At 57.4% G+C, this 15600-nt stretch overlaps 1 protein-coding gene and 1 non-coding gene across 4 annotated transcripts in view; one reads left to right on the forward strand and one right to left on the reverse strand.

The window, feature by feature from the left end:
• Nucleotides 1–5390, forward strand: part of LOC139239407 (equilibrative nucleoside transporter 2-like) — a 29206-nt gene extending 23816 nt beyond the window's left edge. For all 3 annotated transcript variants that reach the window (XM_070868106.1, XM_070868105.1, XM_070868104.1), the window contains one exon: nt 1487–5390. In XM_070868106.1, coding sequence (XP_070724207.1) covers nt 1487–1598 — 112 coding nt within the window. In that variant the 3' untranslated portion in view covers nt 1599–5390. The remainder of the gene's footprint in view (nt 1–1486) is intronic.
• Nucleotides 5391–12792: 7402 nt separating this feature from the next.
• On the reverse strand, nt 12793–12874 carry trnas-gcu (transfer RNA serine (anticodon GCU)). The gene has a single exon. It is a non-coding gene; the product is annotated as a tRNA-Ser (tRNA).
• Between the last annotated feature and the right edge of the window lie 2726 nt (nt 12875–15600).

Below are 15600 nucleotides of genomic sequence, written 5' to 3' on the forward strand. Positions count from 1 at the left end.
TGATAATGACCCAGATCATCTGTTTTAGTGATGTTGGTCGAGGGATAAATATTGGCCCCAGGACACCGGGGAGAACTCCCCCTGCTCTTCTTCCAATAGTGGCCCCGGGATCTTTTACATCCACCCGAGAGGGCAGACGGGGCCTCGGTTTAACGTCTTATCCGAAAGTCGGCACCTCCGACAGTGCGGTGTTCCCTCAGTACTGCCCCTCCCACAGTGCGGAGCTCCCTCAGTACTGTCCCTCCGACAGTGCGGAGCTCCCTCAGTACTGCCCCTCCGACAGTGCGGCGCTCCCTCAGTACTGCCCCTCCGACAGTGCGGCGCTCCCTCAGTACCGCCCCTCCGACAGTGCGGTGCTCCCTCAGTACTGTCCCTCCGACACTGCAGCGCTCCCTCAGTACTGCCCCTCCGACAGTGCGCGGCTCCCTCAGTACTGCCCCTCCGACAGTGCGGCACTCCCTCAGTACCGCCCCTCCGACAGTGCGGCACTCCCTCAGTACTGCCCCTCCGACAGTGCGGCGCTCCCTCAGTACTGCCCCTCCGACAGTGCGGCGCTCCCTCAGTACTGCCCCTCCGACAGTGCGGCGCTCCCTCAGCACTGCCCCTCCGACAGTGCGGCGCTCCCTCAGCACTGCCCCTCCGACAGTGCGGTGCTCCCTCAGTACTGCCCCTCCGACAGTGCGGAGCTCCCTCAGCACTGCCCTTCCGACAGTGCGGCGCTCCCTCAGCACTGCCCTTCCGACAGTGCGGCGCTCCCTCAGTACTGCCCCTCCGACACTCCCTCAGTACCGCCCCTCCGACAGTGCGGCGCTCCCTCAGTACTGCCCCTCCGTACTGCCCCTCCGACAGTGCGGCACTCCCTCAGTACTGCCCCTCCGACAGTGCGGCACTCCCTCAGTACTGCCCCTCCGACAGTGCGGCACTCCCTCAGTACTGCCCCTCCGACACTCCCTCAGTACTGCCCCTCCGACAGTGCGGCACTCCCTCAGTACTGCCCCTCCGACAGTGCGGCACTCCCTCAGTACTGCCCCTCCGACAGTGCGGCGCTCCCTCAGTACTGCACTGGGAGTGTCGGCCTAGAATCTATGTGCTCAAGCCCCTGCAGTGGGACTCGAACCCACAACCTTCTGACTCTGAGGCGAGTGTGCTGCCCACTGAGCCACGGCAGACATGTCACCCACTTTCTCTCTCTCTCTCTCTCCAGTCAGGGGCACTGTCGGGAGCCCCTTCCCCCTCCCCCACCCCTTGCCGAGGCCTGAATCACTGCACGGGTTGGGGTGGCTGTAAGGCCGAGAATGGAGCCTGGGTCTTTCCTGCTGTGTGTGTGTGTGCGGGGCGGGGTGTGCGGGGGGCGGCTGAGTCTCACACCGGGCAGCCTGTATCCCCTCTGAGACCGGGTCGGAGCTGCGGGTGTGGTTTATTGTCGATGTTGTCGGGGCTGACCTGTGACCTCGTGGCTAACCTGTGACCTTCTGTCGTTTTGCAGGAAAGTCTCCCTCAGGGATGCTGAGACGGCTGGGGCAGTGATGGCCTTCTTCCTCTCCCTGGGCCTGGCGCTCGGGGCTGCTCTCTCCTTCCTGGTCAAGTTTCTGATCTAGCACCCGAGGACTGGTGGCCGCCAGATGTGGGCATTCGCGTGCGGCCAGACCCGTACTCTGCTCCCTCCACAGCACTGCCCCTCTCTCCGGTGTCCCTCTCTCTGGGCAAATGGCAGCTCCCTGAGGCAGTGTCGGGGGGGAGCGGGGAAAGATCTCGTTTACTGCCACATTCCCGTGGCGATGTATTTCCCTGGCTCGAGTCTCTCTCCTCCCTCTTTCCCCTTCTCTCTCCCTCTCCGTCTTCCCCCTCTCTCTCTCTCTCGTAAGGACATAAGAATCAGGAGCAGGAGTCGGCCATTCGGCCCCTCGATCCTGCTCCGCCATCCAATGAGATCGCAGCTGATCTTTGACCTCAACTCCACTTTCCCCGCCCGATCCCTGGATTCCCTTAATATCCAAAAATCTCCCGATCTCAGCCTTGAAGACTGACCCTCCCACAGCCCCCTGGGGCAGAGAATTCCAAAGATTCACCCCCCTCTGAGTGAAGAAATTCCTCCTCATCTCAGTCCTAAATGGCCGAGCCCTTATCCCTGAGACTGTGACTCCCGCCTCTCTCCCTCTTAGGATTTAGGAAGGCCAATGGAATCTTGGCCTTTATTGCAAGGGGGATGGAGTATAAAAGCAGGGAAGTCTTGCTACAGCTATACAAGGTATTGGTGAGGCCACACCTGGAGTACTGCGTGCAGTTTTGGTTTCCATATTTACGAAAGGATATATTTGCATTGGAGGCAGTTCAGAGAAGGTTCACTCGGTTGATTCCGGGAGAGAGAAAGGAGGGAGAGAGAAAGCAGGGAATTATAGACCGGTCAGCCTGACCTCAGTAGTGGGTAAAATGATGGAATCAATTATTAAGGATGTCATAGTAGCGCATTTGGAAAATGGTGACATGAAAGGTCCAAGTCAGCATGGATTTGTGAAAGGGAGATCATGCTTGACAAATCTTCTGGAATTTTTTGAGGATGTTTCCAGTAAAGTGGACAAGGGAGAACCAGTTGATGTGGTGTATTTGGACTTTCAGAAGGCTTTCGACAAGGTCCCACACAGGAGATTAATGTGCAAAGTTAAAGCACATGGGATTGGGGGTAGTGTGCTGAACTGGTTGTCAGACAGGAAGCAAAGAGTAGGAGTAAATGGGTACTTTTCAGAATGGCAGGCAGTGACTAGTGGGGTACCGCAGGGTTCTGTGCTGGGGCCCCAGCTGTTTACACTGTACAATAATGATTTAGACGAGGGGATTAAATGTAGTATCTCCAAATTTGCGGATGACACTAAGTTGGGTGGCAGTGTGAGCTGCGAGGAGGATGCTATGAGGCTGCAGAGTGACTTGGATAAGTTAGGTGAGTGGGCAAATGCGTGGCAGATGAAGTATAATGTGGATAAATGTGAGGTTATCTACTTTGGTGGTTAAAAACAGAGAGACAGACTATTATCTGAATGGTGACAGATTAGGAAAAGGGAAGGTGCAACGAGACCTGGGTGTCATGGTACATCAGTCAGTGAAGGTTGTCATGCAGGTACAGCAGGCGGTTAAGAAAGCAAATGGCATGTTGGCCTTCATAGCGAGGGGATTTGAGTACAGGGGCAGGGAGGTGTTGCTACAGTTGTACAGGGCCTTGGTGAGGCCACACCTGGAGTATTGTGTACAGTTTTGGTCTCCTAACTTGAGGAAGGACATTCTTGCTATTGAGGGAGTGCAGCGAAGATTCACCAGACTGATTCCCGGGATGGTGGGACTGACCTATCAAGAAAGACTGGATCAACTGGGCTTGTATTCACTGGAGTTCAGAAGAATGAGAGGGGACCTCATAGAAACGTTTAAAATTCTGACGGGTTTGGACAGGTTAGATGCAGGAAGAATGTTCCCAATGTTGGGGAAGTCCAGAACCAGGGGTCACAGTCTAAGGATAAGGGGTAAGCCATTTAGGACCGAGATAAGGAGAAACTTCTTCACCCAGAGAGTGGTGAACCTGTGGAATTCTCTACCACAGAAAGTAGTTGAGGCCAATTCACTAAATATATTCAAAAGGGAGTTAGATGAAGTCCTTACTACTTGGGGGATCAAGGGGTATGGCATGAAAGCAGGAAGGGGGTACTGAAGTTTCATGTTCAGCCATGAACTCATTGAATGGCGGTGCAGGCTAGAAGGGCTGAATGGCCTACTCCTGCACCTATTTTCTATGTTTCTATGTTAGATATATTCAAAAGGGAGTTAGATGTGGCCCTTACGGCTAAAGGGATCAAGGGGTATGGAGAGAAAGCAGGAATGGGGTACTGAAGTTGCATGATCAGCCATGATCTTATTGAATGGCGGTGCAGGCTCGAAGGGCTGAATGGCCTGCTCCTGCACCTATTGTCTATGTTTCTATGAGGGGGTTGACTTATGAGGAAAGGTTGAGGAGGTTGGGCCTCTACTCATTGGAATTCAGAAGAATGAGAGGTGATCTTATCGAAACGTATAAGATTACGAGGGGGCTCGACAAGGTGGATGCAGAGAGGATGTTCCCACTGATGGGGGAGACTAGAACTAGGGGGCATGGACTTAGAATAAGGGGCCGCCCATTTAAAACTGAGATGAGGAGGAATTTCTTCTCTCAGAGGGTTGTAAATCTGTGGAATTCTCTGCCCCGGAGAGCTGTGGAGGCCGGGACAGTGAATATAATTAAGGCGGAGATAGACAGATTTTTGAGCGATAAGGGAGTGAAGGGTTACGGGGAGCGGGCGGGGAAGTGGAGCTGAGTCCATGATCGGATCAGCCATGATCGTATTAAATGGCGGAGCAGGCTCGAGGGGCCGAATGGCCGACTCCTGCTCCTATTTCTTATGTCTCTCTCCGTCTCTACCTCCTCCCTCTCGTTTTCTCTCCTCTCTCTTTCCCCCCCCCCCCCCCCCATCTGTAATGCTGCCGATATTTCAGTTGGCTCTCCTGCAGCACTTCAATCCTGCAGCTGCTTGTGAATCTCTCCCTTAATCCACGCTGGGCCGGTCCACCTCCTGGTTTTCGGTCTGTCCCCGGGTCGGACAGACTGTGGAAACGCAGAGCGAGAGAGCCAAACGTTCCGGCCCCCTCAACTTGTTGGCTTTTTTTTAATATATATATATCTCTCTCTTATTTATTAACTTTTTGTGGCTGTGACGGAATTCTGCCCTGACACTGCTGTGTCAGCCAGTGAGCTGGGTGTGGGGCAAGGGGGCTTGTGGCATTTGTTCCGTGTACAGCCAAGCAAAAGTCTTACTGCCGGAGTATTTCACCACACGGACTGCAGCGGTTCAAGAAGGAGGCTCACCACCGGGCCGGTTAGGGGTGGCCAATAAATGCCGGCCTTGCCAGCAATGGCCACATCCCAGGAGCGAGGAAAACAACATTTCCCGGTGAACCTGTGGGTGATTTTTTTTATTTTGTGCCCGGTGAGTGGGAGGAGTTCAGCCATACAAACCATGTCAGGCCCAGCAGCCCAGCCCAGCCCCCCCCCTCCCCAGGCTTGATTGAGGGGGTGATTTTCCCCCCCGACAATCCCCTCCAGCCTGGGGATGGCAGAGTTGCTACACGCTGCCCTTGTTGAAAAGGGTGCAAATTAAATCGGGTTCCTCGACAGTGAGGACGCTGAGCTGGGCTGCACTCTGGAGCCGATCTTTAGTCCCTGGGATTCCACCTTGGATACGCTGGCTCCCTCTCTCCCCATCGCTGGGTAGGGATGGGCATTATCTCCAGTGTAAGGGCCTTGTGCGGTTGTCATATTCAAATGTTTTTTTTTTTATACACAATTTTTGGCTTCATTAAAAGACCAAAGCAGACTTTCGTGTTTTTTCCTTAATCCAATGTTTCTGTCTCCAATCCATGATTGCTATTCACTGTGGAAGTGTCACATGGAGGACCAATGCACCTTGCCCCTTGTCCAGTACTGAGCCCTACACTCTCTCTCTGTCTCTCTCGCGCACTCTCTCTCTCTCTCTCACACACACACAGCAGGAAAGGCCCAAGCTCCATCTCCGGCCTAGTGTCAGTTAGCCTGATCTCACACCCGGTGTGGGACTGAGCTCCCCCCCCACCCCCCCACCCATAGATCAGATACTCCCAGGAGTGAGTCACAGGCTGGAACCTAATCGAGGGGTTTATATATAGAATAACAGATACCCGGGAATGAGTTACAGGCTGGAATCTAATCGAGGGGTTCAGGGGGTTTATATATAGAATAACAGATACCCGGGAATGAGTTACAGGCTGGAATCTAATCGAGGGGCTCGGGGGGGGGTTTATATATAGAATAACAGATACCCGGGAGTGAGTTACAGGCTGGAATCTAATCGAGGGTTCGGGGGGTTTATATATAGAATAACAGATACCCGGGAGTGAGTTACAGGCTGGAATCTAATCGAGGTATTCGGGGGGTGTATATATAGAATAACAGATACCCGGGAGTGAGTTACAGGCTGGAATCTAATTGAGGGGCTCGGGGGGTTTATATATAGAATAACAGAGACCCCGGGGAGTGAGTTACAGGCTGGAATTTATCCTTGGAAATAGGGAGAGGTGTAGAGACTGGAGGAGGTTACAGAGATAGGGGAGAGGTGTAGGGGCTGGAGGGGGTTACAGAGATAGGGAGGGGTGTAGGGGCTGGAGGAGGTTACAGAGATAGGGAGGGGTGTAGGGGCTGGAGGAAGTTACAGAGATAGGGAGGGGTGTAGGGGCTGGAGGAGATTACAGAGATAGGGAGGGGTGTAGGGGCTGGAGGGGGTTACAGAGATAGGGAGGGTGTAGGGGCTGGAGGGGGTTACAGAGATAGGGAGGGTGTAGGGGCTGGAGGAGGTTACAGAGATAGGGAGGGGTGTAGGGGCTGGAGGAGGTTACAGAGATAGGGAGGGGTGTAGGGGCTGGAGGAGGTTACAGAGATGGGGAGGTGTGTAGGGGCTGGAGGGGGTTACAGAGATAGGGAGGGGTATAGGGGCTGGAGGGGGTTACAGAGATAGGGAGGGGCTGGAGGGGGTTACAGAGATAGGGAGGGGTGTAGGGGCTGGAGGAGGTTACAGAGATGGGGAGGTGTGTAGGGGCTGGAGGGGGTTACAGAGATAGGGAGGGGTATAGGGGCTGGAGGAGGTTACAGAGATAGGGAGGGGTATAGGGGCTGGAGGGGGTTACAGAGATAGGGAGGGGTGTAGGGGCTGGAGGGGGTTACAGAGATAGGGAGGGGTATAGGGGCTGGAGGAGGTTACAGAGATAGGGAGGGGCTGGAGGAGGTTACAGAGATAGGGAGGGGCTGGAGGGGGTTACAGAGATAGGGAGGGGCTGGAGGAGGTTACAGAGATAGGGAGGTGGGACGAAGAGAGATTTGTAAACAGGGCTGAGAAATTTGAAATCGAGTCGTTGGTTAACTAGGAGCCAGTGTAGGTCAGTGAGCACAGGGGGTGATTGGTGAGTGGGACTCGGTGCGAGTTAGGACACGGGGTCAGTGAGCACAGGGGGTGATGGGTGAGTGGGACTGGGTGTGAGTTAGGACACGGGGCAGTGAGCACAGGGGGTGATGGGTGAGCGGGACTCGGTGCGAGTTAGGACACGGGGCAGTGAGCACAGCGGGTGATGGGTGAGCGGGACTGGGTGTGAGTTAGGACACGGGGGTGTGAGCACAGGGGGTGATGGGTGAGCGGGACTGGGTGTGAGTTAGGACACGGGTCAGTGGGCACAGGGGGTGATGGGTGAGCGGGACTGGGTGCGAGTTAGGACACGGGGCAGTGAGCACAGGGGGTGATGGGTGAGCGGGACTGGGTGCGAGTTAGGACACGGGGATGCCGGGTTTGGGATCACCAAGTTTACAGAAAGTGGAAGTAGGGAGGCCGGCCAGGAGTGCGTTGGAATAGTCGAGTCTGGAGGGGACAAAGGCACGGATGAGGGTTTCAACAGCAGATGGGCTGAGGCGGACAATGTTAGAGAGGTGGTCTTTGTGCTGGGGAGGATAATTGTTCTTTGGTTACATGGTGGTGGGATGTCTTACTGCGTTGAGTGCCCAATATAAATCATAGAATAATACAGCACAGGAGGATCCCATTGGGCCCCTCGAGCCCGTGCTGTGCCGGCTCTGTGACAGAGCGATCCAATCAGTCCCACTCCCCCCCTGCACTTTCCCCACAGCCCCGGCACATTTCTCCTGTCCCAGTATTGATCCAATTCCCGGTTTGAAAGTCACGATTGAATCTGCTCCCACCGCCCTTTCAGGCAGCGCGTTCCCGATCACAACAACTCGCTGCGTGAAAACATTCTCCTCGTCTCCCCCTCTGGTTCCATCGCCGATTATCATCAATCCGTGTCCCTCTGGTTACCGGCCCTCCTGCCCCCCGGGAACAGTCCCTCCTGATTTACTCCGTCAGAACCCCCTGTGATTTTGAACACCTCTTCAATGCAAATTGTGCAGTTACCCACACCAGCCACTAGGCTGTGCTGTCAGGCTTTAGAGACAGGTTGTGGGATCTTGTGTGTTCCAGCCACTACACTTAGCTGGGGGGGGGGGGGAGGGATATACCATTCAACAGCATAGTGAGCCCCCTCCATTCATGCCCTTAATCCAGGTGATTGAACATCAGTGAAAGAATCTTAACACAGAGAGAGCTGGTGTCCCAGGTATAAAACACTGGTTAGGCCACAGCTGGAGTACTGCGTGCAGTTCTGATCACATTACAGGAAAGATGTGATTGCACTGGAGAGGGTACAGAGGAGATTTACCAGGATGTTGCACTGGAGAGGGTACAGAGGAGATTTACCAGGATGTTGCACTGGAGAGGGTACAGAGGAGATTTACCAGGATGTTGCACTGGAGAGGGTGCAGAGGACATTTACCAGGATGTTGCACTGGAGAGGGTACAGAGGAGATTTACCAGGATGTTGCACTAGAGAGGGTACAGAGGAGATTTACCAGGATGTTGCCGGGACTGGAGAATTTTAGCGATGAGGAAAGATTGGATAGACTGGGGTTGTTTTCTTTGGAACAGAGGAGGCTGAGGGGAGAGCTGATTTGAGGTGTGTAAAATTATGAGGGGCCTGGATAGAGTGGATAGGACGGACCTGTTTCCCTGGGCAGAGGGGTCAATAACTAGGGGGCATAGATTTAAAGTAATTGGGGGGAGGTTTAGAGGGGATTTGAGGGAAATATCTTCACCCAGAGGGTGGTGGGGGTCTGGGGTGGAACTCACTGCCTGAAAGGGCGGTAGAGGCAGAAACCCTCACCACATTTAAACAGTACTTGGATGTGCACCTGAAGTGCTGTAACCTACAGGGCTACGGACCCAGAGCGGGAAAGTGGGATTAGGCCGGGTAGCTCTTGGTCGGCCGGAGCGGACACGATGGGCCGAATGGCATCCTTCCGTGCTGTAAATTTCTCTGATTTATTCTACGAACAGAGTTACACGCTGGGGTCTAATCGTTGGGGGGGTATGATTTATTTTTGTGCTGAATATTCTATGTCATTTGTATTCTCCCATTTAACATTAAATGCCCCCTATCAACCATCATCATCATCATCATCATCATCGTAGGCAGTCCATCGAGCGAGGATGACTTGCTTACACAAGAGTTCACAGATGTTTCAATGGAGGACCCGATGTTCCAGTCCTGAACTCCCAGTTGACGGGGTGGAAGATGCCTGTGGGTGGATTGTTTTAACGTGTGGTGCCCGTTGACAGAGCGAGGCCTTTATCCAGGAGCAAGGATTAACCAGGACGGCTGGAGACCTACTCTGCTGCACGGACCCAGTGCGCACATATCGCACAGTGTGGGCTGGGCCCGTGCTGCCCCTGGGCCCCGTACCCTCATTCACCGCACCTTCGCACACGATCTCTCGCCGCTCCTCCGCCCCGATCCCTCGCCCCTCCTCCGCCCCGATCTCTCGCCGCTCCTCCGCCCCGATCTCTCGCCCCTCCTCCGCCCCGATCTCTCGCCCCTCCTCCGCCCCGATCTCTCGCCGCTCCTCCGCCCCGATCTCTGGCCGCTCCTCCGCCCCGATCTCTCGCCCCTCCTCCGCCCCGATCCCTCGCCGCTCCTCCGCCCCGATCCCTCGCCCCTCCTCCGCCCCGATCTCTGGCCGCTCCTCCGCCCCGATCTCTCGCCCCTCCTCCGCCCCGATCTCTCGCCGCTCCTCCGCCCCGATCTCTCGCCGCTCCTCCGCCCCGATCCCTCGCCGCTCCTCCTCCCCGATCCCTCGCCGCTCCTCCGCCCCCGATCTCTCGCCGCTCCTCCGCCCCGATCCCTCGATACTCCTCCGCCCCGATCTCTCGCCGCTCCTCCGCCCCGATCCCTCGCCCCTCCTCCGCCCCGATCCCTCGATACTCCTCCGCCCCGATCTCTCGCCGCTCCTCCGCCCCGATCCCTCGATACTCCTCCGCCCCGATCTCTCGCCGCTCCTCCGCCCCGATCCCTCGCCGCTCCTCCGCCCCGATCCCTCGCCCCTCCTCCGCCCCGATCCCTCGATACTCCTCCGCCCCGATCTCTCGCCGCTCCTCCGCCCCGATCCCTCGCCCCTCCTCCGCCCCGATCCCTCGATACTCCTCCGCCCCGATCTCTCGCCCCTCCTCCGCCCCGATCTCTGGCCGCTCCTCCGCCCCGATCCCTCGATACTCCTCCGCCCCGATCTCTGGCCGCTCCTCCGCTCGCCGCTCCTCCGCCCCGATCTCTCGCCCCTCCTCCGCCCCCGATCTCTCGCCGCTCCTCCGCCCCGATCTCTCGCCCCTCCTCCGCCCCCGATCTCTCGCCCCTCCTCCGCCCCCCGATCTCTCGCCGCTCCTCCGCCCCGATCTCTCGCCCCTCCTCCGCCCCCGATCTCTGGCCGCTCCGCCGCCCCGATCTCTCGCCGCTCCTCCGCCCCCGATCTCTGGCCGCTCCTCCGCCCCGATCTCTCGCCGCTCCTCCGCCCCCGATCTCTCGCCGCCCCTCCGCCCCGATCTCTCGCCGCTCCTCCGCCCCGATCCCTCGCCCCTCCTCCGCCCCGATCCCTCGATACTCCTCCGCCCCGATCTCTCGCCCCTCCTCCGCCCCGATCCCTCGATACTCCTCCGCCCCGATCTCTCGCCGCTCCTCCGCCCCGATCCCTCGCCGCTCCTCCGCCCCGATCCCTCGCCCCTCCTCCGCCCCGATCCCTCGATACTCCTCCGCCCCGATCTCTCGCCGCTCCTCCGCCCCGATCCCTCGCCCCTCCTCCGCCCCGATCCCTCGATACTCCTCCGCCCCGATCTCTCACCGCTCCTCCGCCCCGATCCCTCGCCGCTCCTCCGCCCCAATCCCTCGCCCCTCCTCCGCCCCGATCTCTGGCCGCTCCTCCGCCCCGATCCCTCGATACTCCTCCGCCCCGATCTCTGGCCGCTCCTCCGCTCGCCGCTCCTCCGCCCCGATCTCTCGCCCCTCCTCCGCCCCCGATCTCTCGCCGCTCCTCCGCCCCGATCTCTCGCCCCTCCTCCGCCCCCGATCTCTCGCCCCTCCTCCGCCCCCCGATCTCTCGCCGCTCCTCCGCCCCGATCTCTCGCCCCTCCTCCGCCCCCGATCTCTGGCCGCTCCTCCGCCCCGATCTCTCGCCGCTCCTCCGCCCCCGATCTCTGGCCGCTCCTCCGCCCCGATCTCTCGCCGCTCCTCCACCCCCGATCTCTCGCCGCCCCTCCGCCCCCGATCCCTCGCCGCTCCTCCGCCCCGATCTCTCGCCGCTCCTCCGCCCCGATCCCTCGCCGCTCCTCCGCCCCGATCTCTCGCCGCTCCTCCGCCCCGATCTCTCGCCGCTCCTCCGCCCCGATCTCTGGCCGCTCCTCCGCCCCCGATCTCTGGCCGCTCCTCCTCCCCGATCTCTCGCCCCTCCTCCGCCCCGATCTCTCGCCCCTCCTCCGCCCCGATCTCTCGCCGCTCCTCCGCCCCCGATCTCTCGCCCCTCCTCCGCCCCGATCTCTGGCCGCTCCTCCGCCCCGATCTCTCGCCGCTCCTCCGCCCCCGATCTCTCGCCCCTCCTCCGCCCCGATCTCTCGCCCCTCCTCCGCCCCGATCTCTCGCCGCTCCTCCGCCCCCGATCTCTCGCCCCTCCTCCGCCCCGATCTCTCGCCCCTCCTCCGCCCCGATCTCTCGCCGCTCCTCCGCCCCGATCTCTCGCCGCTCCTCCGCCCCGATCTCTCGCCGCTCCTCCGCCCCGATCTCTCGCCGCTCCTCCGCCCCGATCTCTCGATACTCCTCCGCCCCGATCTCTCGCCCCTCCTCCGCCCCCCGATCTCTGGCCGCTCCTCCGCCCCGATCTCTGGCCGCTCCTCCGCCCCGATCTCTGGCCGCTCCTCCGCCCCGATCTCTCGCCCCTCCTCCGCCCCCCGATCACTCGCCACTCCTCTGCCCCGATCTCTCCCCGCTCCTCCGCCCCGATCTCTCGCCGCTCCTCCGCCCCGATCTCTCGATACTCCTCTGCCCCAATCCCTCGCCGCTCCTCCTCCCCCGATCTCTCGCCGCTCCTCCGCCCCGATCTCTCGCCGCTCCTCCGCCCCGATCTCTCGATACTCCTCTGCCCCAATCCCTCGCCGCTCCTCCTCCCCCGATCTCTCGTCGCTCCTCCGCCCCGATCTCTCGCCGCTCCTCCGCCCCCGATCTCTCGCCGCTCCTCCGCCCCCGATCTCTCGCCGCTCCTCCGCCCCGATCACTCGTCGCTCCTCCGCCCCGATCTCTCGCCGCTCCTCCGCCCCGATCTCTCGATACTCCTCTGCCCCAATCCCTCGCCGCTCCTCCTCCCCCGATCTCTCGCCGCTCCTCCGCCCCGATCTCTCGCCGCTCCTCCGCCACAAATATTCACATCAACCATGACCTTACTAAATGGCTGGGCAGGTTCGAGGGGCCGAATGGCTGACTCCTGCTCCTAATTCTTAAGTTCTATCACTTACATTTAAAATTTTCCTGTGTCATTTTTCTCCATTTAAATAAAAAATGTCCTTGTGTAATATTTCCCTGCTTAGTTTTAAAGTGTCCATTATTAAACATTAAATTGAATATTAAAATATCCTCCTATTTGAGACGACATAATCTCCATTTGATATTCCCCATATTTAATACTTGATTTAACTTGATTGTCTGCTGTTCAGTCATAAATCCCTCTCAGAACTATCTTCAATTTTAAAGAAAAAAAACATATATATCACTTTATAATTAATTGTATATATATATGTATAGATTATACAGCTAGGATAAACCAAACAAAATTACCGACGAGGATGGGATTCGAACCCACGCGTGCAGAGCACAATGGATTAGCAGTCCATCGCCTTAACCACTCGGCCACCTCGTCCTGTACGAGGGCAAGCTCGGCTCCGCGTTCCATGAGCTCGGCGGCCGGGCTACATTGTTGCCGTCAGCGCTGAGATTGATACAATTGTCGCCGCGTTCGATTCCTTTGTCTCAACGTTCCAATCCTTTGTCTCCGCGTTCCATCCCTTCACACACAACATGCTCAGGGCGCAGGAACCAGGAAGTAAACTTTTTAATTTACTGGGGAGGGGCCTCCTTTTAAACAGGAATTTGATGTTTTTTAAAAGCTCACATATGGTTTCAAGTTCTGGCATTCAAATTTCTCTCATTAACTTGACATTTTAGGGGGCACACAGCACTTGAGTAATTTTACTGCTGCACACGTGGTTTTTATTGGCTCATGGGAGATGTGGCCATGGCTGGTAACGCCCCCGCTCACAGCATTTATTGCCCATCCCCCTAATCGCCCCCTTGAGAAGGGGGTGGTGGTGAGCTGCCTTCTTGAACCGCCGCAGTCCGCGTGGCGGTGTAAGGAAAGAGAGAGTTGCATTCACGTAGCACCTGCTACCCTCTGTAAATTTCAGCTCATCCCAAACACTGCGCCGCCCCGTGTCCTAAGTCGCACCGAGTCCCGCTCACCCATCACCCCATGTGCTCGCTGCCCTGTGTCCTAACTCACACCAGGTCCCGCTCACCCATCACCCCGTGTGCTCGCTGCCCTGTGTCCTAACTCACACCAAGTCCCGCTCACCCATCACCCCGTGTGCTCGCTGCCCTGTGTCCTAACTCACACCAAGTCCCGCTCACCCATCACCCCGTGTGCTCGCTGCCCTGTGTCCTAACTCACACCAAGTCCCGCTCACCCATCACCCCGTGTGCTCGCTGCCCTGTGTCCTAACTCACACCGAGTCCCACTCACCCATCACCCCGTGTGCTCGCTGCCCTGTGTCCTAACTCACACCAAGTCCCGCTCACCCATCGCCCCGTGTGCTCGCTGACCTACATTGGCTCCCGATTAAGCAACGCCTTGATTTCAAAATTCTCCATCCTCGTGTTCAAATCCCTCCATGGCCCTCGCCCCTCCCTATCTCTGTAACCCCCTCCAGCCCCTACAACACTCCCTATCTCTGTAACCTCCTCCAACCCTACACCACTCCCTATCTCCGTACCCCCCTCCAGCCCCTACACACCTCCCTATCTCTGTAACCTCCTCCAGCCCCTACACCCCTCCCTATCTCTGTAACCTCCTTCAGCCCCTACACCCCTCCCTATCCCTTTAACCTCCACCAGCCCCTACACCCCTCCCTATCTCTGTAACCTCCTCCAGCCCCTACACCCCTCCCTATCTCTGTAACCTCCTCCTGCCCTACACCCCTCCCTATCTCTGTAACCTCCTCCAGCCCTATACCCCTCCCTATCTCTGCAACCTCCTCCAGCCCCTACACCCCTCCCTATCTCTGTAAGCCTCTACACCCCTCCCTATCTCTGTAACCTCCTCCTGCCCTACACCCCTCCCTATCTCTGTAACCTCCTCCAGCCCTATACCCCTCCCTATCTCTGCAACCTCCTCCAGCCCCTACACCCCTCCCTATCTCTGTAACCTCCTCCAGCCCCTACACCGCTCCCTATCTCTGTAACGCCCTCCAGCCCTACACCCCTCCCTATCCCTGTAACCTCCTCCAGCCCCTACACCCCACTCTATCCCTGTAACCCCCTCCAGCCCTACACCCCTCCCTATCCCTGTAACCTCCTCCAGCCCCTACACCCCTCCCTATCCCTGTAACCTCCTCCAGCCCCTACAACCCTCCGAGATCTCTGCGCTCCTCCAATTCTGCCCATCGCCCGATTCCCCTCGCTCCACCATCGGTGGCCGTGCCTTCTGTTGCCTGGGCCCCAAGCTCTGGAACTCCCTCCCTAAACCTCTCCGCCTCTCTCTCCTCCTTTAAGACGCTTCTTAAAACCGACCTCTCTGACCCAGCTTTTGGTCGCCTGTCCCAATATCTCCTTATGCGGCTCGGGGTCAAATTCTTGTATTTTATAATGCTCGTGTGAAGCACAGAAACATAGAAACATAGAAATTTACAGGGCAGAAGGAGGCAATTTTGGCCCATTGTGTCGGCGCCGGCCGACAAAGAGCCGCATGGCCCTCGGTCAGCAGCCCTGAAGGTTACAAATAAATCTATGAACAATGAACAATGTTGGAAAAAAAAACATTTCATTGGCTGTAAAGCACCTTGGGATGTTATATTACGTTAAAGGTGCTGTAAAAATGTAAGTTGTTGTTGTTGTTTTACAACCACTGGACGTCCCAAACTGCTTTACAGCCAATAAAATGTTTATTTTTTCGGCAGTGTAGTCACTGTTGTAATGTAGAAAACGTGTCGTGCTTGTGAGGACTGGGTGGTTTTGGGACCAAAGCTTCCCTAACCTGAACCAGTTGGAGTGGCCAAGATGGAGAGCGATCTGTTATTTGTTGGGTATCAAGGTATGGAGTTAAGGCGGGAAAATGGAGGTAAGGTACAGATCAGCCAGATTTTAATGAGTTGGGCCCAATGGCCTCCTCCTGTTCCTGTGTAACAGGCTCGAGGAGCTGAACGGTGTCCTCCTGTTCCTAATGTAACAGGCTCGAGGGGCTGAATGGCCTCCTCCTGTTCCTAATTGAACAGGCTCGAGGGGCTGAATGGCCTCCTCCTGTTCCTAATGTAATAGGCTCGAGAGGCTGAATGGCCTCCTCCTGTTCCTAATGTAACAGGCTCGAGGGGCTGA

This window comes from Pristiophorus japonicus, chromosome 27 (assembly GCF_044704955.1).
Source record: "Pristiophorus japonicus isolate sPriJap1 chromosome 27, sPriJap1.hap1, whole genome shotgun sequence".
Classification (NCBI taxonomy): Eukaryota; Metazoa; Chordata; class Chondrichthyes; family Pristiophoridae; genus Pristiophorus; species Pristiophorus japonicus.